A 23,002-nucleotide genomic window follows, 5' to 3' on the forward strand; every position below is an offset into this window, starting at 1 on the left:
TGTAATATTAAGTCCAGGTTTTTTTTTTCTCTTCGTTGTTTTCAGAAAGACCAATAATTCCTAGGTTGTCTCTCCTAGATCTGTTCTTGAGGCCATTGGTTTTGTTGAGAAGGTATTTTACATTTTCTCCTACTTTTTCGATCTTTTGTCTTTGTTTAACAGAATCTTATTGTCTCATGAAGTCATTAGTTTCCACAGATAATTTTCTTTTTTTTAGAGAAGAATTTTCTTCTTCATTTACGTTTTGCAACTCCTTTTCCAATTTGTCAGTTTTATTTTTGAAGGAGTTTTCCATTTGGCCCAGTGTTGCTTTGAGAGGATTATTTTCTTTTTACATCATTTGCCTAATAGAGGATCTGAGAAAATTATTCTCATTTTGTTGTTTATGTCCCATTCTATTTTCCAAGGATTTGTTTTCTTGTTCTTATATGTTAATTTTTTTCTTGCCAAGTATTAGTGTTCCCTTGGGTTTCTTTTCCCAATTTTTCCAGTTGATTTTTAAACTCCTTCCTGATTTCTTTAAAGAAGTTTTTGTGGGCTGGACACCAATTTATATTCTCCTCAGAAGTTCTAGATCTCTCTGGGTTAGAATCTGTGTTTTGAAAGTAATTCTCAATGGACCCTCCTTTTTGCTGGCTTTGCGGGGTTGGTTCTCAGAAGTTTACTTTTGAAAACCCTAGAGGCTTTGTTCACTTGCCTTAGTAATTCTAAGTGGGTTGGCCAGTAGGGGGTGCTGGTTGCTTTCTCTGCAGTGTTTGTGGTCTCGATTTAAGGCCCTCTCCCTAGGGCTAGAGAGAGTGAGGGACAGCAGCACAGTCTGAATTGCCCTTGAATAATGTGGGCTAGGCAGTTATTCTCCCTTCATCTGAGGGAGCTCTTCTTCAGACACCTGAACCTGAGGGGGTGGAGGGAGGCTATTACTGTTTGTTCTGAGAAGAAAGCCCTGCTAAAAGTATGGAGCTCGGGGCCTCAAAGCCCATCTGGTCGATGTCCAGTCGAGCTCCGCAACTCTGTACTGGAATTCACACACTACCCCAGCTGGGACTCACCAGAAATCTGCTCCCCCCCCCCCCCAGAGAATCCACAGCTCAAGTTGGTTGTTGGGACCCCACTCACCAAAGCTATCATGGCTAAGACTGATCTTCTGGCTTCACCCTGCTCCCATTGGCTCACTGTTCTCCACTCAGTGTTCACCCATGATGCCTTGAGAGAGACCTTTTGGAAGGAGTTCTTCTACTAGCTTCTCTTTCTGGCTTTTTTCAATCAAATTTCTATTAAGAGGTTTCTTTCATGTGATTTTTGAGTGAAAACCAGAATACCTTAGCACAGTACCTATCTTCTCTCCACCTGCTTGACCAGAAGTCTGTTTACCATGTTAGATTGTGTATTGTATATTGCTTCTCTGCCCATCCTGAGAAGGCAGGCAATTATGTAGAGACTATTTGCTTTCGTAGTCATGCTATACATTTTTGTACAAGATTGATTGAGAACGAACATACAGCCCTTTAGAATGGCAGCCTGAAAGCTTCAATCTAGGCAATCATGTTCCCTTTTTGCTCCATTTCTGTTGGTTAACATTGTTTTTCAGGGCCCTTTCGAATTGACTAGGATCATTTTCCTATTTTTTTTAGGCTTTTTTTTTTTTTTTTGCAAAGCAGATGGGGTTAAGTGGCTTGCCCAAGGCCACACCGCTAGGTAATTATTAAGTGTCTGAGACTGGATTTGAACCCAGGTACTCCTGACTCCAAGGGCAGTGCTTTATCTACTACGCCACCTAGCCGCCCCAACTAGGATCATTTTCTTGCTGAGAATGGCTCATTCACTGTCACTTTATCATTATGCAGAATTGGAGGTACTCTGTAGAATGTTCTGGATATGCTCAATTAGGTTTCTTCAGGGAATGCAAATCTCTCAGGATGTCATTTAGTCACCTGCCAAACGCAGATTCTGAATAAGTTGGTTGCTATTGTTCCTTTCTGATTTCAATCCATCGTTCCCGAGAAATGATTAATTGTGAAAGACTTGTATGGCGATCTGTTTTGATGTTGGAATCAGATTTAGTTCTACAAATGGACCTTGGAGAGAATGGGCCTACCTGGGTGACCCTCTCGGAATATCCTATTTGGGGAAATCTCTCAGGTTCACTGACAGATTCATCCTCCTGTTAATAGTGATCTTCACATTCCAATGTAGTCAAGTTCTCAGGTTGACAGATTCCTTTGACCTCATCTCATGGCTTTAGCTGTGCAGTGCAATTAGTGATTTTTGGTCATGTTTTGGTCCTCCTGTTGGCCCAGCTAGTCCAAGAATATAAGAAGTTCATTCCCCTTAGGTGTTCAGATGGAAGCAATATAAATATTTCCTCGGCTGTTAGTTCATTCTTAGGCAACACCAAGGAAATTTTGTGGGGCAGTGCTCTCTATTGAATAGTTGTCCAATGCTGAGAAACTCAGTGTGGAGGAATATTCCACTCAGACTGAAATCCATTGATCCTCCTCAAAGATCAAGTCTTGCACTGTGAAATTAAAGTCTTTAGGGTCCGGGTTTCAGAGATTTAGGGCAAGAAATGGGCTTTAGGGGTCATTGATGAACCCAGAATAATCTTTTCCAAGGCCCTATTTGGTGATAAGTACAGAGTTATCCTTGAAATGTTTCTGGCTCCAGTAGAGAGGAATCTAGAAAGTCCATATTGTTAAGTCCTCAGGGTCTGCTATCTGGCAACAGACTGCTGGTTTATGTCGTGTTTTGATGGGATGCTTTGGGCCTCCTAGTTGAACATGGTTTCCAATCATGGAGCCAGTCACTTCAGAATTTTTGTTGAAATAGAAGACATAGAAAGTTTTCCTCTGCTCTTAGTCCGTTGTTAGGGAACTGCATAGACACTGTGTGGCACCGCCAAATATATTGAAGAGTAGCCAAATGCCAAGATATTCATTGAGTGTCATTCCAATTACAGAAATGCCAAGAGCCCCCGCAGATTTGGAAGAGGTGAGACGACATGAAGAACAAGAAAGGAAGTTGAAAGAGGCAAAGCCATCAGAAGTAACTGAAGGTCAGAATTTCTTTTGCCTGTTTAGGCTTCTTACCATATCCTTCAGAATTCTTAGGAATCTGAACCTATGAAAGGAAGGATGTCCTTCGTACTGGCTACTGCAAATGATCCCTGCCATAGACTGAAGGGGATTAATGGGAAGTATGCTTGGGAAATAACATCCCGGCAGTGCCTTCATTACACACTCTTGGAAGCTGAATATCCATTCTAGTGGAAAGACTTCTCATTTTGAGACTTAGTCAAAGGTAGGTGGGGGGTTTTGAAGATTTTGTTGCACATCCCCCAAAGGAAGACATTATATTGAAACACTATTGCATTGGCTTTGTTCCTTGGTGGGGGTATAGAGTCCTAGCCCCCATTGAGGAATGCAGCAAGCTCAAATAGTTGCACTGAGCTGTTGGAACTCAGGCCTCAGGGGAAGGAGACAGAGGACTGACAAAAGCATGAAGTCATTACAACAAGATAATGTTCTGAAGGCATTTAGTGGAAAGTCTAATACTTTTTGTAAGAGGCACATGTCTCAATTCCTGATGGCAAGAGTCAAATTTCTAATTCATTTGGTTTTCCTCTAGATTTTTCTTTCCTTTCTTTCTCCCTTTCAGAGCAGGTAATATTAGGAAGGTCCATTGTTTACAATTTTAGATTGTTGATTCTCTCTTGCTTCTCTGGTTTCACTGAAAAGGAAAGCAATCACATAGAGACTATATGCTTCTGTTGTCTTGCTATACATTTCTGTGTTAGATTGATTGAGACAGCACACAGAGATGTTAAGAATAACAGTAACAGAGGAAGGATGGGAAGCTTCATTCTGGTCAATCATGCTGCCTTTTTTCCTCCTTTTGTGTTGGTTAGCATAGTTCATTAGGGCCCCTTTGGAATACACTAGGCTTGCTGAAAATCGCTGAGTCATTCACACTCGATCATTGTGCAGAATTGAAGTTACTCTGTAGGATGGTCTTGTCTGGTCTCCTCAATTAGGTTTACTGCAGGGAATGCAAATGTCTTAGGACTTCATTTTTTCACCTGACAAAGGCAGATGCTGCATTAGGTGTTCGCTACTGTGCCTTTCTGATTTCAATCCATTGATCTTGAGAAAGGAGAAAATGTGGAAGACTGGAATGGCAATCTTTGGAGATGCTGGAATCAGATTTAGCTCTCGAAAGGGACCTAAGAGAAAACTGGTATGCCTGGGTGAATCCTCTCCACAGGCCCTATTGGGGGGTAATCTGTGAGATTCACAGGCAGACTGTGATCCATAAATTCCAATGCGGTCCAGTTCTCGTGTTCATAAATTCCTTTGTCTTCATCTCATATCCTTAGCTGTACAGTGCAGGTAGTGGTTTTTGGGGAAGCCTTGGGCCTCCCAGTGATCCAGGTAGTCCAATCATAGAAGTAGTAAATTCCCGTTAGGTCTTCAGATGGAAGCAATAGAAATATGTGCTCTGCTGTTAGTCCATTCTTAAGCAATACCAAAGAAGTTGAATAGTTGTCAAATCCTGAGAAATTCATCTTGTTCAATTCATATTAAAAAGAGGCCAGGAGACCCCTTGAATTGGGAGCAGCCACAGCAGGGAAAAAGAAAGTTGAAAGAGGAAAAGCCATCAGAAATATCTGAAGGTCAGAATTTATTTTTTTTTAAGTTTTTGCAAGGCAATGTGGTTAAGTGGCTTGCCCAAGGACACACAGCTAGGTAATTATGAAGTGTCTGAGGGCGGATTTGAACTCTGGTACTCCGGAGTTCAGGGCCGGTGCTGTATCCACTGCGCCCACTAGCTGCCCCTCAGAATTTCTTTTTAGGGTATAGGCTTTGTTGCATCACACTGAGAGTTACTGGATAACTGCTTGATAAAGAGGCAAACCTTTGGTCCTGCTTCTCCTCATGATCCTTTACGATAGTCACATGCTGATGCAGGGGAAATGAAGGGGACACCTTGTCATCAAATTCAGCCAAAGGTCACTTGCCTTATGCTCTCTCTAGGAAGGAGAGAATTTCCTTTCATTGGAAGAATTTCTAAATTTGATCCTTAATCAAAGCAAGAATGTTGGGGCTTGACATTGTGGTTTGAAGTCCCATAATTGAAGGTTTGGGGTAGTGACTGTGGTGTATTCCAGATGGGCTGTTGAGTAGACAGAGGCCCAGGCATCAAGGGGGAGGCAGAAAGTCAGACCCTATGCAGAGTGACATAGAGATTCAGAGATTCCTTGAGGAAGAAAGAGACATAAAGAAGTCAGGAAATCTCAGCAATAAGAAGGTTCTAAAGGCATCAATGAATGTCTGGTCTTACCCTTTTACTTGACAAGAAATATTTCTCAATACATTACTGGACAGGTCCTTTTTTTCATCAATAACTGTTGACTCTTCCTGTTCCCTTTGATTTCATTCTCAATTCCATGGAATGAAAACTTTTTCAGATTCGTTTGTGTCTAATATGTGTTGCATGTTCCCTGTTGAATATTTCCCTTTTCCAGGGGGGGAAACAATTAAGTACAGATTAACAGTAGGAGTCATGTAATTTATTTCTGTGTCAGGTATACTGAATAAGAACCATTGCCCATATCCACCCACCATTTGAACATGACAAGTAAAGTTGGTTCCCATCTGCATTCACTCAGCATTATTTCTTTCTTTGGTAAAGATTTCTCCTTTGGTATCATTTCATGTGACTTTCTTACTAAAAAGTAGTCAAATCATTCACTGAAAAAAATCGATGTTACTCTACAGCATGCTCTCTCTGTGCTGTTCAATTGACTTTGCAACAGGTTATACAATTGGCTTAGAAGTTCATTTCTTGTCTGAGGATAGGGATAGTTCAGGTGAGATGAACAGGCATATTCTCTTCTGCTCATCCAAAATCAAGTTTTGGACTGTGGAATTATTATTAAGTGTATGAGACCAGATTTGAACCCAGGTACTCCTGAGTCCAAGCCCTGTGCTTTATCCACTACGCCACCTAGCTGCCTCTCTTTACCTTTTTTTTTAACCTTTTCATTTTTCTCCTGAGTCTCCTGTTTGATGTCCACATTTTTCATTTAGCTGTGGTCTTTTCATCAGGAAATGTGGGAAGTCTCCCATTTTGTTAAATTTCTATCTTTTCCCCAGGAAGAGAAGGCTCAATTTTGTTGGACAGTGGATTTTTGGTAGCATCCCAAGCTCCCTTGCCCTACAATATATCTCATTCCAGCCCTTCCATCCCTTAATGTTGATGTAGCCAGGTCCTGTGTAATCCTTACTGTGGATCCTTGGTATTTAAATTGTTTGTTTCTAGATCCTTGCAGGAGTTTTTATTTTATTTGATAGTTCTGGAAGTTGGCAATAATATTTCTTAGAGTTTTCATTTTAGGATCCCTATCCAGAGGGGATTGATGTATTTTTTCAATTACTATTTTGCCCTCTAGTCCCATGACATCAGGGCAGGTTTCCATGACTAATGTTGTAATATTAAGTCCAGGTTTTTTTTTCTCTTCGTTGTTTTCAGAAAGACCAATAATTCCTAGGTTGTCTCTCCTAGATCTGTTCTTGAGGCCATTGGTTTTGTTGAGAAGGTATTTTACATTTTCTCCTACTTTTTCGATCTTTTGTCTTTGTTTAACAGAATCTTATTGTCTCATGAAGTCATTAGTTTCCACAGATAATTTTCTTTTTTTTAGAGAAGAATTTTCTTCTTCATTTACGTTTTGCAACTCCTTTTCCAATTTGTCAGTTTTATTTTTGAAGGAGTTTTCCATTTGGCCAAGTGTTGCTTTGAGAGGATTATTTTCTTTTTACATCATTTGCCTAATAGAGGATCTGAGAAAATTATTCTCATTTTGTTGTTTATGTCCCATTCTATTTTCCAAGGATTTGTTTTCTTGTTCTTATATGTTAATTTTTTTCTTGCCAAGTATTAGTGTTCCCTTGGGTTTCTTTTCCCAATTTTTCCAGTTGATTTTTAAACTCCTTCCTGATTTCTTTAAAGAAGTTTTTGTGGGCTGGACACCAATTTATATTCTCCTCAGAAGTTCTAGATCTCTCTGGGTTAGAATCTGTGTTTTGAAAGTAATTCTCAATGGACCCTCCTTTTTGCTGGCTTTGCGGGGTTGGTTCTCAGAAGTTTACTTTTGAAAACCCTAGAGGCTTTGTTCACTTGCCTTAGTAATTCTAAGTGTTTTGGCCAGTAGGGGGTGCTGGTTGCTTTCTCTGCAGTGTTTGTGGTCTCGATTTAAGGCCCTCTCCCTAGGGCTAGAGAGAGTGAGGGACAGCAGCACAGTCTGAATTGCCCTTGAATAATGTGGGCTAGGCAGTTATTCTCGCTTTCATCTGAGGGAGCTCTTCTTCAGACACCTGAACCTGAGGGGGTGGAGGGAGGCTATTACTGTTTGTTCTGAGAAGAAAGCCCTGCTAAAAGTATGGAGCTCGGGGCCTCAAAGCCCATCTGGTCGATGTCCAGTCGAGCTCCGCAACTCTGTACTGGAATTCACACACTACCCCAGCTGGGACTCACCAGAAATCTGCTCCCCCCCCCCCCCAGAGAATCCACAGCTCAAGTTGGTTGTTGGGACCCCACTCACCAAAGCTATCATGGCTAAGACTGATCTTCTGGCTTCACCCTGCTCCCATTGGCTCACTGTTCTCCACTCAGTGTTCACCCATGATGCCTTGAGAGAGACCTTTTGGAAGGAGTTCTTCTACTAGCTTCTCTTTCTGGCTTTTTTCAATCAAATTTCTATTAAGAGGTTTCTTTCATGTGATTTTTGAGTGAAAACCAGAATACCTTAGCACAGTACCTATCTTCTCTCCACCTGCTTGACCAGAAGTCTGTTTACCATGTTAGATTGTGTATTGTATATTGCTTCTCTGCCCATCCTGAGAAGGCAGGCAATTATGTAGAGACTATTTGCTTTCGTAGTCATGCTATACATTTTTGTACAAGATTGATTGAGAACGAACATACAGCCCTTTAGAATGGCAGCCTGAAAGCTTCAATCTAGGCAATCATGTTCCCTTTTTGCTCCATTTCTGTTGGTTAACATTGTTTTTCAGGGCCCTTTCGAATTGACTAGGATCATTTTCCTATTTTTTTTAGGCTTTTTTTTTTTTTTTTTTTTTTTTGCAAAGCAGATGGGGTTAAGTGGCTTGCCCAAGGCCACACCGCTAGGTAATTATTAAGTGTCTGAGACTGGATTTGAACCCAGGTACTCCTGACTCCAAGGGCAGTGTTTTATCTACTACGCCACCTAGCCGCCCCAACTAGGATCATTTTCTTGCTGAGAATGGCTCATTCACTGTCACTTTATCATTATGCAGAATTGGAGGTACTCTGTAGAATGTTCTGGATATGCTCAATTAGGTTTCTTCAGGGAATGCAAATCTCTCAGGATGTCATTTAGTCACCTGCCAAACGCAGATTCTGAATAAGTTGGTTGCTATTGTTCCTTTCTGATTTCAATCCATCGTTCCCGAGAAATGATTAATTGTGAAAGACTTGTATGGCGATCTGTTTTGATGTTGGAATCAGATTTAGTTCTACAAATGGACCTTGGAGAGAATGGGCCTACCTGGGTGACCCTCTCGGAATATCCTATTTGGGGAAATCTCTCAGGTTCACTGACAGATTCATCCTCCTGTTAATAGTGATCTTCACATTCCAATGTAGTCAAGTTCTCAGGTTGACAGATTCCTTTGACCTCATCTCATGGCTTTAGCTGTGCAGTGCAATTAGTGATTTTTGGTCATGTTTTGGTCCTCCTGTTGGCCCAGCTAGTCCAAGAATATAAGAAGTTCATTCCCCTTAGGTGTTCAGATGGAAGCAATATAAATATTTCCTCGGCTGTTAGTTCATTCTTAGGCAACACCAAGGAAATTTTGTGGGGCAGTGCTCTCTATTGAATAGTTGTCAAATGCTGAGAAACTCAGTGTGGAGGAATATTCCACTCAGACTGAAATCCATTGATCCTCCTCAAAGATCAAGTCTTGCACTGTGAAATTAAAGTCTTTAGGGTCCGGGTTTCAGAGATTTAGGGCAAGAAATGGGCTTTAGGGGTCATTGATGAACCCAGAATAATCTTTTCCAAGGCCCTATTTGGTGATAAGTACAGAGTTATCCTTGAAATGTTTCTGGCTCCAGTAGAGAGGAATCTAGAAAGTCCATATTGTTAAGTCCTCAGGGTCTGCTATCTGGCAACAGACTGCTGGTTTATGTCGTGTTTTGATGGGATGCTTTGGGCCTCCTAGTTGAACATGGTTTCCAATCATGGAGCCAGTCACTTCAGAATTTTTGTTGAAATAGAAGACATAGAAAGTTTTCCTCTGCTCTTAGTCCGTTGTTAGGGAACTGCATAGACACTGTGTGGCACCGCCAAATATATTGAAGAGTAGCCAAATGCCAAGATATTCATTGAGTGTCATTCCAATTACAGAAATGCCAAGAGCCCCCGCAGATTTGGAAGAGGTGAGACGACATGAAGAACAAGAAAGGAAGTTGAAAGAGGCAAAGCCATCAGAAGTAACTGAAGGTCAGAATTTCTTTTGCCTGTTTAGGCTTCTTACCATATCCTTCAGAATTCTTAGGAATCTGAACCTATGAAAGGAAGGATGTCCTTCGTACTGGCTACTGCAAATGATCCCTGCCATAGACTGAAGGGGATTAATGGGAAGTATGCTTGGGAAATAACATCCCGGCAGTGCCTTCATTACACACTCTTGGAAGCTGAATATCCATTCTAGTGGAAAGACTTCTCATTTTGAGACTTAGTCAAAGGTAGGTGGGGGGTTTTGAAGATTTTGTTGCACATCCCCCAAAGGAAGACATTATATTGAAACACTATTGCATTGGCTTTGTTCCTTGGTGGGGGTATAGAGTCCTAGCCCCCATTGAGGAATGCAGCAAGCTCAAATAGTTGCACTGAGCTGTTGGAACTCAGGCCTCAGGGGAAGGAGACAGAGGACTGACAAAAGCATGAAGTCATTACAACAAGATAATGTTCTGAAGGCATTTAGTGGAAAGTCTAATACTTTTTGTAAGAGGCACATCTCTCAATTCCTGATGGCAAGAGTCAAATTTCTAATTCATTTGGTTTTCCTCTAGATTTTTCTTTCCTTTCTTTCTCCCTTTCAGAGCAGGTAATATTAGGAAGGTCCATTGTTTACAATTTTAGATTGTTGATTCTCTCTTGCTTCTCTGGTTTCACTGAAAAGGAAAGCAATCACATAGAGACTATATGCTTCTGTTGTCTTGCTATACATTTCTGTGTTAGATTGATTGAGACAGCACACAGAGATGTTAAGAATAACAGTAACAGAGGAAGGATGGGAAGCTTCATTCTGGTCAATCATGCTGCCTTTTTTCCTCCTTTTGTGTTGGTTAGCATAGTTCATTAGGGCCCCTTTGGAATACACTAGGCTTGCTGAAAATCGCTGAGTCATTCACACTCGATCATTGTGCAGAATTGAAGTTACTCTGTAGGATGGTCTTGTCTGGTCTCCTCAATTAGGTTTACTGCAGGGAATGCAAATGTCTTAGGACTTCATTTTTTCACCTGACAAAGGCAGATGCTGCATTAGGTGTTCGCTACTGTGCCTTTCTGATTTCAATCCATTGATCTTGAGAAAGGAGAAAATGTGGAAGACTGGAATGGCAATCTTTGGAGATGCTGGAATCAGATTTAGCTCTCGAAAGGGACCTAAGAGAAAACTGGTATGCCTGGGTGAATCCTCTCCACAGGCCCTATTGGGGGGTAATCTGTGAGATTCACAGGCAGACTGTGATCCATAAATTCCAATGCGGTCCAGTTCTCGTGTTCATAAATTCCTTTGTCTTCATCTCATATCCTTAGCTGTACAGTGCAGGTAGTGGTTTTTGGGGAAGCCTTGGGCCTCCCAGTGATCCAGGTAGTCCAATCATAGAAGTAGTAAATTCCCGTTAGGTCTTCAGATGGAAGCAATAGAAATATGTGCTCTGCTGTTAGTCCATTCTTAAGCAATACCAAAGAAGTTGAATAGTTGTCAAATCCTGAGAAATTCATCTTGTTCAATTCATATTAAAAAGAGGCCAGGAGACCCCTTGAATTGGGAGCAGCCACAGCAGGGAAAAAGAAAGTTGAAAGAGGAAAAGCCATCAGAAATATCTGAAGGTCAGAATTTATTTTTTTTTAAGTTTTTGCAAGGCAATGTGGTTAAGTGGCTTGCCCAAGGACACACAGCTAGGTAATTATGAAGTGTCTGAGGGCGGATTTGAACTCTGGTACTCCGGAGTTCAGGGCCGGTGCTGTATCCACTGCGCCCACTAGCTGCCCCTCAGAATTTCTTTTTAGGGTATAGGCTTTGTTGCATCACACTGAGAGTTACTGGATAACTGCTTGATAAAGAGGCAAACCTTTGGTCCTGCTTCTCCTCATGATCCTTTACGATAGTCACATGCTGATGCAGGGGAAATGAAGGGGACACCTTGTCATCAAATTCAGCCAAAGGTCACTTGCCTTATGCTCTCTCTAGGAAGGAGAGAATTTCCTTTCATTGGAAGAATTTCTAAATTTGATCCTTAATCAAAGCAAGAATGTTGGGGCTTGACATTGTGGTTTGAAGTCCCATAATTGAAGGTTTGGGGTAGTGACTGTGGTGTATTCCAGATGGGCTGTTGAGTAGACAGAGGCCCAGGCATCAAGGGGGAGGCAGAAAGTCAGACCCTATGCAGAGTGACATAGAGATTCAGAGATTCCTTGAGGAAGAAAGAGACATAAAGAAGTCAGGAAATCTCAGCAATAAGAAGGTTCTAAAGGCATCAATGAATGTCTGGTCTTACCCTTTTACTTGACAAGAAATATTTCTCAATACATTACTGGACAGGTCCTTTTTTTCATCAATAACTGTTGACTCTTCCTGTTCCCTTTGATTTCATTCTCAATTCCATGGAATGAAAACTTTTTCAGATTCGTTTGTGTCTAATATGTGTTGCATGTTCCCTGTTGAATATTTCCCTTTTCCAGGGGGGGAAACAATTAAGTACAGATTAACAGTAGGAGTCATGTAATTTATTTCTGTGTCAGGTATACTGAATAAGAACCATTGCCCATATCCACCCACCATTTGAACATGACAAGTAAAGTTGGTTCCCATCTGCATTCACTCAGCATTATTTCTTTCTTTGGTAAAGATTTCTCCTTTGGTATCATTTCATGTGACTTTCTTACTAAAAAGTAGTCAAATCATTCACTGAAAAAAATCGATGTTACTCTACAGCATGCTCTCTCTGTGCTGTTCAATTGACTTTGCAACAGGTTATACAATTGGCTTAGAAGTTCATTTCTTGTCTGAGGATAGGGATAGTTCAGCTGAGATGAACAGGCATATTCTCTTCTGCTCATCCAAAATCAAGTTTTGGACTGTGGAATTATTATTAAGTGTATGAGACCAGATTTGAACCCAGGTACTCCTGAGTCCAAGCCCTGTGCTTTATCCACTACGCCACCTAGCTGCCTCTCTTTACCTTTTTTTTTAACCTTTTCATTTTTCTCCTGAGTCTCCTGTTTGATGTCCACATTTTTCATTTAGCTGTGGTCTTTTCATCAGGAAATGTGGGAAGTCTCCCATTTTGTTAAATTTCTATCTTTTCCCCAGGAAGAGAAGGCTCAATTTTGTTGGACAGTGGATTTTTGGTAGCATCCCAAGCTCCCTTGCCCTACAATATATCTCATTCCAGCCCTTCCATCCCTTAATGTTGATGTAGCCAGGTCCTGTGTAATCCTTACTGTGGATCCTTGGTATTTAAATTGTTTGTTTCTAGATCCTTGCAGGAGTTTTTATTTTATTTGATAGTTCTGGAAGTTGGCAATAATATTTCTTAGAGTTTTCATTTTAGGATCCCTATCCAGAGGGGATTGATGTATTTTTTCAATTACTATTTTGCCCTCTAGTCCCATGACATCAGGGCAGGTTTCCATGACTAATGTTGTAATATTAAGTCCAGGTTTTTTTTTCTCTTCGTTGTTTTCAGAAAGACCAATAATTCCTAGGTTGTCTCTCCTAGATCTGTTCTTGAGGCCATTGGTTTTGTTGAGAAGGTATTTTACATTTTCTCCTACTTTTTCGATCTTTTGTCTTTGTTTAACAGAATCTTATTGTCTCATGAAGTCATTAGTTTCCACAGATAATTTTCTTTTTTTTAGAGAAGAATTTTCTTCTTCATTTACGTTTTGCAACTCCTTTTCCAATTTGTCAGTTTTATTTTTGAAGGAGTTTTCCATTTGGCCAAGTGTTGCTTTGAGAGGATTATTTTCTTTTTACATCATTTGCCTAATAGAGGATCTGAGAAAATTATTCTCATTTTGTTGTTTATGTCCCATTCTATTTTCCAAGGATTTGTTTTCTTGTTCTTATATGTTAATTTTTTTCTTGCCAAGTATTAGTGTTCCCTTGGGTTTCTTTTCCCAATTTTTCCAGTTGATTTTTAAACTCCTTCCTGATTTCTTTAAAGAAGTTTTTGTGGGCTGGACACCAATTTATATTCTCCTCAGAAGTTCTAGATCTCTCTGGGTTAGAATCTGTGTTTTGAAAGTAATTCTCAATGGACCCTCCTTTTTGCTGGCTTTGCGGGGTTGGTTCTCAGAAGTTTACTTTTGAAAACCCTAGAGGCTTTGTTCACTTGCCTTAGTAATTCTAAGTGGGTTGGCCAGTAGGGGGTGCTGGTTGCTTTCTCTGCAGTGTTTGTGGTCTCGATTTAAGGCCCTCTCCCTAGGGCTAGAGAGAGTGAGGGACAGCAGCACAGTCTGAATTGCCCTTGAATAATGTGGGCTAGGCAGTTATTCTCCCTTTCATCTGAGGGAGCTCTTCTTCAGACACCTGAACCTGAGGGGGTGGAGGGAGGCTATTACTGTTTGTTCTGAGAAGAAAGCCCTGCTAAAAGTATGGAGCTCGGGGCCTCAAAGCCCATCTGGTCGATGTCCAGTCGAGCTCCGCAACTCTGTACTGGAATTCACACACTACCCCAGCTGGGACTCACCAGAAATCTGCTCCCCCCCCCCCCCCCAGAGAATCCACAGCTCAAGTTGGTTGTTGGGACCCCACTCACCAAAGCTATCATGGCTAAGACTGATCTTCTGGCTTCACCCTGCTCCCATTGGCTCACTGTTCTCCACTCAGTGTTCACCCATGATGCCTTGAGAGAGACCTTTTGGAAGGAGTTCTTCTACTAGCTTCTCTTTCTGGCTTTTTTCAATCAAATTTCTATTAAGAGGTTTCTTTCATGTGATTTTTGAGTGAAAACCAGAATACCTTAGCACAGTACCTATCTTCTCTCCACCTGCTTGACCAGAAGTCTGTTTACCATGTTAGATTGTGTATTGTATATTGCTTCTCTGCCCATCCTGAGAAGGCAGGCAATTATGTAGAGACTATTTGCTTTCGTAGTCATGCTATACATTTTTGTACAAGATTGATTGAGAACGAACATACAGCCCTTTAGAATGGCAGCCTGAAAGCTTCAATCTAGGCAATCATGTTCCCTTTTTGCTCCATTTCTGTTGGTTAACATTGTTTTTCAGGGCCCTTTCGAATTGACTAGGATCATTTTCCTATTTTTTTTAGGCTTTTTTTCTTTTTTTTTTTTGCAAAGCAGATGGGGTTAAGTGGCTTGCCCAAGGCCACACCGCTAGGTAATTATTAAGTGTCTGAGACTGGATTTGAACCCAGGTACTCCTGACTCCAAGGGCAGTGCTTTATCTACTACGCCACCTAGCCGCCCCAACTAGGATCATTTTCTTGCTGAGAATGGCTCATTCACTGTCACTTTATCATTATGCAGAATTGGAGGTACTCTGTAGAATGTTCTGGATAGGCTCAATTAGGTTTCTTCAGGGAATGCAAATCTCTCAGGATGTCATTTAGTCACCTGCCAAACGCAGATTCTGAATAAGTTGGTTGCTATTGTTCCTTTCTGATTTCAATCCATCGTTCCCGAGAAATGATTAATTGTGAAAGACTTGTATGGCGATCTGTTTTGATGTTGGAATCAGATTTAGTTCTACAAATGGACCTTGGAGAGAATGGGCCTACCTGGGTGACCCTCTCGGAATATCCTATTTGGGGAAATCTCTCAGGTTCACTGACAGATTCATCCTCCTGTTAATAGTGATCTTCACATTCCAATGTAGTCAAGTTCTCAGGTTGACAGATTCCTTTGACCTCATCTCATGGCTTTAGCTGTGCAGTGCAATTAGTGATTTTTGGTCATGTTTTGGTCCTCCTGTTGGCCCAGCTAGTCCAAGAATATAAGAAGTTCATTCCCCTTAGGTGTTCAGATGGAAGCAATATAAATATTTCCTCGGCTGTTAGTTCATTCTTAGGCAACACCAAGGAAATTTTGTGGGGCAGTGCTCTCTATTGAATAGTTGTCAAATGCTGAGAAACTCAGTGTGGAGGAATATTCCACTCAGACTGAAATCCATTGATCCTCCTCAAAGATCAAGTCTTGCACTGTGAAATTAAAGTCTTTAGGGTCCGGGTTTCAGAGATTTAGGGCAAGAAATGGGCTTTAGGGGTCATTGATGAACCCAGAATAATCTTTTCCAAGGCCCTATTTGGTGATAAGTACAGAGTTATCCTTGAAATGTTTCTGGCTCCAGTAGAGAGGAATCTAGAAAGTCCATATTGTTAAGTCCTCAGGGTCTGCTATCTGGCAACAGACTGCTGGTTTATGTCGTGTTTTGATGGGATGCTTTGGGCCTCCTAGTTGAACATGGTTTCCAATCATGGAGCCAGTCACTTCAGAATTTTTGTTGAAATAGAAGACATAGAAAGTTTTCCTCTGCTCTTAGTCCGTTGTTAGGGAACTGCATAGACACTGTGTGGCACCGCCAAATATATTGAAGAGTAGCCAAATGCCAAGATATTCATTGAGTGTCATTCCAATTACAGAAATGCCAAGAGCCCCCGCAGATTTGGAAGAGGTGAGACGACATGAAGAACAAGAAAGGAAGTTGAAAGAGGCAAAGCCATCAGAAGTAACTGAAGGTCAGAATTTCTTTTGCCTGTTTAGGCTTCTTACCATATCCTTCAGAATTCTTAGGAATCTGAACCTATGAAAGGAAGGATGTCCTTCGTACTGGCTACTGCAAATGATCCCTGCCATAGACTGAAGGGGATTAATGGGAAGTATGCTTGGGAAATAACATCCCGGCAGTGCCTTCATTACACACTCTTGGAAGCTGAATATCCATTCTAGTGGAAAGACTTCTCATTTTGAGACTTAGTCAAAGGTAGGTGGGGGGTTTTGAAGATTTTGTTGCACGTCCCCCAAAGGAAGACATTATATTGAAACACTATTGCATTGGCTTTGTTCCTTGGTGGGGGTATAGAGTCCTAGCCCCCATTGAGGAATGCAGCAAGCTCAAATAGTTGCACTGAGCTGTTGGAACTCAGGCCTCAGGGGAAGGAGACAGAGGACTGACAAAAGCATGAAGTCATTACAACAAGATAATGTTCTGAAGGCATTTAGTGGAAAGTCTAATACTTTTTGTAAGAGGCACATGTCTCAATTCCTGATGGCAAGAGTCAAATTTCTAATTCATTTGGTTTTCCTCTAGATTTTTCTTTCCTTTCTTTCTCCCTTTCAGAGCAGGTAATATTAGGAAGGTCCATTGTTTACAATTTTAGATTGTTGATTCTCTCTTGCTTCTCTGGTTTCACTGAAAAGGAAAGCAATCACATAGAGACTATATGCTTCTGTTGTCTTGCTATACATTTCTGTGTTAGATTGATTGAGACAGCACACAGAGATGTTAAGAATAACAGTAACAGAGGAAGGATGGGAAGCTTCATTCTGGTCAATCATGCTGCCTTTTTTCCTCCTTTTGTGTTGGTTAGCATAGTTCATTAGGGCCCCTTTGGAATACACTAGGCTTGCTGAAAATCGCTGAGTCATTCACACTCGATCATTGTGCAGAATTGAAGTTACTCTGTAGGATGGTCTTGTCTGGTCTCCTCAATTAGGTTTACTGCAGGGAATGCAAATGTCTTAGGACTTCATTTTTTCACCTGACAAAGGCAGATGCTGCATTAGGTGTTCGCTACTGTGCCTTTCTGATTTCAATCCATTGATCTTGAGAAAGGAGAAAATGTGGAAGACTGGAATGGCAATCTTTGGAGATGCTGGAATCAGATTTAGCTCTCGAAAGGGACCTAAGAGAAAACTGGTATGCCTGGGTGAATCCTCTCCACAGGCCCTATTGGGGGGTAATCTGTGAGATTCACAGGCAGACTGTGATCCATAAATTCCAATGCGGTCCAGTTCTCGTGTTCATAAATTCCTTTGTCTTCATCTCATATCCTTAGCTGTACAGTGCAGGTAGTGGTTTTTGGGGAAGCCTTGGGCCTCCCAGTGATCCAGGTAGTCCAATCATAGAAGTAGTAAATTCCCGTTAGGTCTTCAGATGGAAGCAATAGAAATATGTGCTCTGCTGTTAGTCCATTCTTAAGCAATACCAAAGAAGTTGAATAGTTGTCAAATCCTGAGAAATTCATTTTGTTCAATTCATATTAAAAAGAGGCCAGGAGACCCCTTGAATTGGGAGCAGCCACAGCAGGGAAAAAGAAAGTTGAAAGAGGAAAAGCCATCAGAAATATCTGAAGGTCAGAATTTATTTTTTTTTAAGTTTTTGCAAGGCAATGTGGTTAAGTGGCTTGCCCAAGGACACACAGCTAGGTAATTATGAAGTGTCTGAGGGCGGATTTGAACTCTGGTACTCCGGAGTTCAGGGCCGGTGCTGTATCCACTGCGCCCACTAGCTGCCCCTCAGAATTTCTTTTTAGGGTATAGGCTTTGTTGCATCACACTGAGAGTTACTGGATAACTGCTTGATAAAGAGGCAAACCTTTGGTCCTGCTTCTCCTCATGATCCTTTACGATAGTCACATGCTGATGCAGGGGAAATGAAGGGGACACCTTGTCATCAAATTCACCCAAAGGTCACTTGCCTTATGCTCTCTCTAGGAAGGAGAGAATTTCCTTTCATTGGAAGAATTTCTAAATTTGATCCTTAATCAAAGCAAGAATGTTGGGGCTTGACATTGTGGTTTGAAGTCCCATAATTGAAGGTTTGGGGTAGTGACTGTGGTGTATTCCAGATGGGCTGTTGAGTAGACAGAGGCCCAGGCATCAAGGGGGAGGCAGAAAGTCAGACCCTATGCAGAGTGACATAGAGATTCAGAGATTCCTTGAGGAAGAAAGAGACATAAAGAAGTCAGGAAATCTCAGCAATAAGAAGGTTCTAAAGGCATCAATGAATGTCTGGTCTTACCCTTTTACTTGACAAGAAATATTTCTCAATACATTACTGGACAGGTCCTTTTTTTCATCAATAACTGTTGACTCTTCCTGTTCCCTTTGATTTCATTCTCAATTCCATGGAATGAAAACTTTTTCAGATTCGTTTGTGTCTAATATGTGTTGCATGTTCCCTGTTGAATATTTCCCTTTTCCAGGGGGGGGAAACAATTAAGTACAGATTAACAGTAGGAGTCATGTAATTTATTTCTGTGTCAGGTATACTGAATAAGAACCATTGCCCATATCCACCCACCATTTGAACATGACAAGTAAAGTTGGTTCCCATCTGCATTCACTCAGCATTATTTCTTTCTTTGGTAAAGATTTCTCCTTTGGTATCATTTCATGTGACTTTCTTACTAAAAAGTAGCCAAATCATCACTGAAAAAATCGATGTTACTCTATAGAATGCTCTTTCTGTGCTGCTCAATTAACTTTGCAACAGGTCATACAATTGTCTTAGAAGTTCATTTCTTGTCTGAGGATAGGCATAGTTCAGGTGAGAGGAAGAGGCATATTCTCTTCTGCTCATGAAAAATCAAGTTTTGGACTGTGGAATTAGCCCTATTTGGGGATAAGTCCAGAGTTATTCTTGAAGTGTTCCAGCTCTGGTAGAGAGGAATCCAGGAAGTCCACATTGTTACTTCCTGGTTGACCAATCATAGGCAGGCACTTCATTCAGATTTTTTTGGTGAGATAGAAGACATAGAAATGCTTCCTCTCCTCTTAGTCCGTTGTTAGCCAATGCCATAGACATAGTGTGGAACAGCCAACTCTACTGAACTGTAAACACATGCCAAGATATTGATTGAGTGTCATTCCTATTACAGAGATACCAGGAATCCCCTCCAATTTGGAAGAGCTGCAGCGACCTGAAGAACAACCAAGAAACCTGGAAGAGGCAGAGCCATCAGAAGTAACTGAAGGTCAGGATTTCTATCGCCAGTTTAGGCTTTGTACCATATCCCTTAGAGTCCTTAGGAATCTGCACCTTTGAAAGGAAATATGTGCTTTGTACTGGCTACTTCAAATGATCCCTGCCATGGTCAGAAGTGGATAAAGGGAAATCTTGCTTGGGAAATAACATCCAGACAATACCTTTATTACATTCCCTTGGAAGCTGAGTATTCCCTTCCAGTGGAAAGCTGTCTCTTTTGGAGGCTTAGTCCAAGGTGGACATGTCGGGCTTTGAAGTTTTTGTTGAACATTCCCCAATCGAAGACATGTTATTGTTACGCTGTTTCATTGGCCATGTCCTTTGTGGCAGACATAGATTCTTAACCACTGAGGAGGAAAGCAGTTAGCTTGAATACATGCAATGTGATATAGGAGCTCAGGCCTCAAGGGAAGAAGACAGAGGTCTTAGAAAAGCACGAAGTCATTGAAATAAGATAATGTTCCTTAGGCTTAAATGGAAAGTCTAAGGCTTTTGGAATAGTAACATCTCTCAGTTCCTGAGGGGAGGAGGCAGATTTCTCAGCCATTTTGTTTTCTCTTAGATTTTTCTCTTCTTTCTTTCTCCCTTGCAGGGCAGGTAATCTTTGGAAGGTCCCTTGTTTACCATTTTAGTCTTTACATTGTTTTCATGCTGTACATTCATCTAAGTTGAATGTGATGAGAGAGAAATCATATCCTTCAGGAGAAAAAATAAAGTTATAAGAGGTAGCAAAACTACATGATGAGATAACTTTTTTTAAAATTAAAGGTAGTAGTCTTTGATAAAATTCCACAATAATTTCTCTGCATACAGACGGTATTCTCTATCACAGACACCCTAAAATTTTGTCTCATTGTTGCACTGATGGAATGAGCAAGTCCATTGAGGTTGATCATTAGCCCCATGTTGCTGTTAGAATGTCCAATATTTTTCTGATTATGCTATCTCACTCAGCATCGGTTCATGCAAATCCTTCCAGGCTTCCGTGAATTCCCATCGCTCCTGGTTTCTAATAGAACAAGATTGTTCGATCACATGCATATACCACAGTTTGTCAAGCGATTGCCCACTTGAAGGACATTCATTGAATTTCCCATTCTTTGCTACCACAAACAGGGCTGCTATGAATATTTTTGTACAAGTGTTGTTTTTACCCTTTTTCATAATCTCTTCACAGTATAGACCCAATAGTGGTATTGCTGGATCAAAGGGTATGCACATTTTTGTTGCCATTTGGGCATAATTCCAAATTGGTCTCCAGCAAAGTTGGATGAGTTCACAGCTCAACCAAAATGTATTAGTGTCCCCGATTTCCCATGTCCTTTCCAACATTGAACATTTTCCTTTCTGGTCATATGGGCCAGTCTGAGAAGTGTGAGGTGGTATCTCAGAGAAGCTTTAATTTGCATTTCTCTAATAAGTGGTGATATAGAGAAATTTTCCATAAGACTACAGATCTCTTAGATTTCCTCACCTGTAAATTTCCTTTGCATATCCTTTGACCATTTGTCAATTGGGGCATGGATTGGTTTTTCGAAAATTTGACTCAGTTCTCTGTATATTTTAGAAATGAGTCCAGAAATACTAGTTGTAAAAATTGTTTCCCAATATAGTACATTTCTTTTGATCTTGGCTACAAAATGACATGTCTGTTCAAAAGTCTTTCACGTAATGTAATCAAAATTGTCTAGTTTGTTTTTAATGATGATCTCCATCTCTTCCTTGGTCATAAACTGCTTCCATTTCCATCGATCTGACAGGTAAACTATTCCTTGATCTCCTAGTTTGCTTATAATATTGTTTTTTATGCCTAAATCCTGTATCCATTTTGATCTTATCTTGCCATAGGGTTTGAAGTGTTGGCCTAAACCAAGTTTCTCCCAAACTCATTTCCGTTTTTTCCTAGCAGCTTTTATTGAAGAGAGCGTTTTTATCCCAATTGCTGGACTCTTTTCTTTATCAAGTTGGATATTACTATAATCATTTCCTGATATTGCACCTGATCTCTTCCACTGATCTATCATTCAATTTCTTATCTAATACCTGACAGTTGTGATGACTGATGCCTTATAATGTAATTTTAGATCTGTTAGGGCTAAGCCACCTTCTTTTGTACTTTTTTTTCCATTAAATATCGGAAAATTTTCAGATTTTATTTTTCCATATGAATTTACTTACAATTTTTCTAACTCATTAAAGTTATTTTTTGGAATTTTGCTTGGTAGGACACTAAACAAGTAGTTTAGTTTTTGTAGAATTGTCCTTTTTATTATGTCCATGAGATATTTGCAAGTTATTTAATTTGATTATATTGTGTGAGAATTGTTTTGTAATTGGTTTCAAAAAGTTTCTGAGTCTACCCTAGGCAGGTAGAGTCCTCAGTTATTTTATATTGTCTGAAGTTACTTTGAATGAGATTCCTCTATCTAGTTCTTCTGCTGCAGGTTGCTAGTCATATATAGAAATGTTGAGGATTTATGGGGGCTTGTTTTGTAGCTTGTGACTTTCCTAACGTTGCTGATTATTTCTAGTAGATTGTGGGTGACTGTTTTGGGATCGTCTAGGTATAATACTATTATGTCATCTGCAAAGAGTGAGAGTTTTGTCTTTTCCTTCCCAATTCCAATTCCTTCAGTTTCTTCTTTCTGCTATTATTTCTGAAACTGGCATTTCTCATAAAATAGTGAATAGTAATGGTGATAATGGGCATCCTTGTTTCACCCCTGATCTTATTGGGAATGCCTCTAGCCTATCCTCACTGCGTATAATGCTTGTTAATGGTTTCAGATGAATACTGCATATTATTCTGAGGAACAATCCATTTATTCCTATGTACTCTAGTGTTTTTAGTAGTTATGGGTGTTGTATTTTGTCAAAAGATTTTCCAGCATCTGCTGATATAATCATATGATTTCTTATAAGTTTGTTATTGATACATTGAATTAAACTCATAGTTTTCCTCATGTTGAACCAACCATTCCTGGGATAAATCCTACTTGGTCATAATGTATTATCGTAGTGAAAAATTGTTATAATCATTTTGCTAAGATTTTATTTAAGATTTTTGCATCTATATTCTTCAAAGGGATAGGTCTATAATGTCCTTTCTCTGTTTTAACTCTTTCTGCTTTAGGTATCAGCACCGTATGGATGTCATAAATAGAGTTAGGCAGTGTTCTGTCTTCACCTATTTTAACAAAGAGTTTATATAGAATTGGAAACAAATATTCCTTAAATGTTTGATAGAATTCACTTGTGAATACACCAGGCCCAAGAGATTTTTTCCTTAGGAAGTTCAATAATGGTTTGCTGAAATTCTTTTTTCTGAGATAGGGCTATTTAGATATTTAAATTTCTCTTCATTTAGCCTGATCAACTTACATTTTTGTAAATATTTGTCAATTTCCCTTGGATTATCATAGAGTTTGGCAAAATAATTCTGAATTATTGCTGTAATTACCTCCTCATTGGTGGTGGGTTCATCTTTTTCACTTATGATACAAACAATTTGGTTGATTTTTTTTAATGCAATTGACCACAGATGTATCAATTTTATTGTTTTTTTTTCATAAAACCAACTCTTGGTTTTCTTTATTAGTTCTATAATTTTCTTGCTTTTAATTTTATTAACTCCGTTTTTAGAGTTTCTAATTGGGTATTTAATTGGGCCTTTTTGATTTGCTCTTTAATGTTTTTAGTTGCATATTCAGCTCATTG

At 40.1% G+C, this 23,002-nt stretch overlaps 1 protein-coding gene across 8 annotated transcripts in view; it reads left to right on the forward strand.

The window, feature by feature from the left end:
- Positions 1-23,002, forward strand: part of LOC141514006 (uncharacterized) — a 247,533-nt gene that overhangs the window by 213,097 nt on the left and 11,434 nt on the right. For 7 of the 8 annotated variants that reach the window (XM_074224410.1, XM_074224414.1, XM_074224415.1 and 4 more), the window contains 4 exons: positions 2,957-3,052; positions 9,449-9,544; positions 15,939-16,034; positions 19,179-19,274. In XM_074224410.1, coding sequence (XP_074080511.1) covers positions 2,957-3,052; positions 9,449-9,544; positions 15,939-16,034; positions 19,179-19,274 — 384 coding nt within the window. The remainder of the gene's footprint in view (positions 1-2,956; positions 3,053-9,448; positions 9,545-15,938; positions 16,035-19,178; positions 19,275-23,002) is intronic. The other variant, XM_074224416.1, reaches the window with a different exon arrangement.

This window comes from Macrotis lagotis, chromosome 2 (genome assembly GCF_037893015.1).
Source record: "Macrotis lagotis isolate mMagLag1 chromosome 2, bilby.v1.9.chrom.fasta, whole genome shotgun sequence".
In the NCBI taxonomy this organism is placed as follows: Eukaryota; Metazoa; Chordata; class Mammalia; order Peramelemorphia; family Peramelidae; genus Macrotis; species Macrotis lagotis.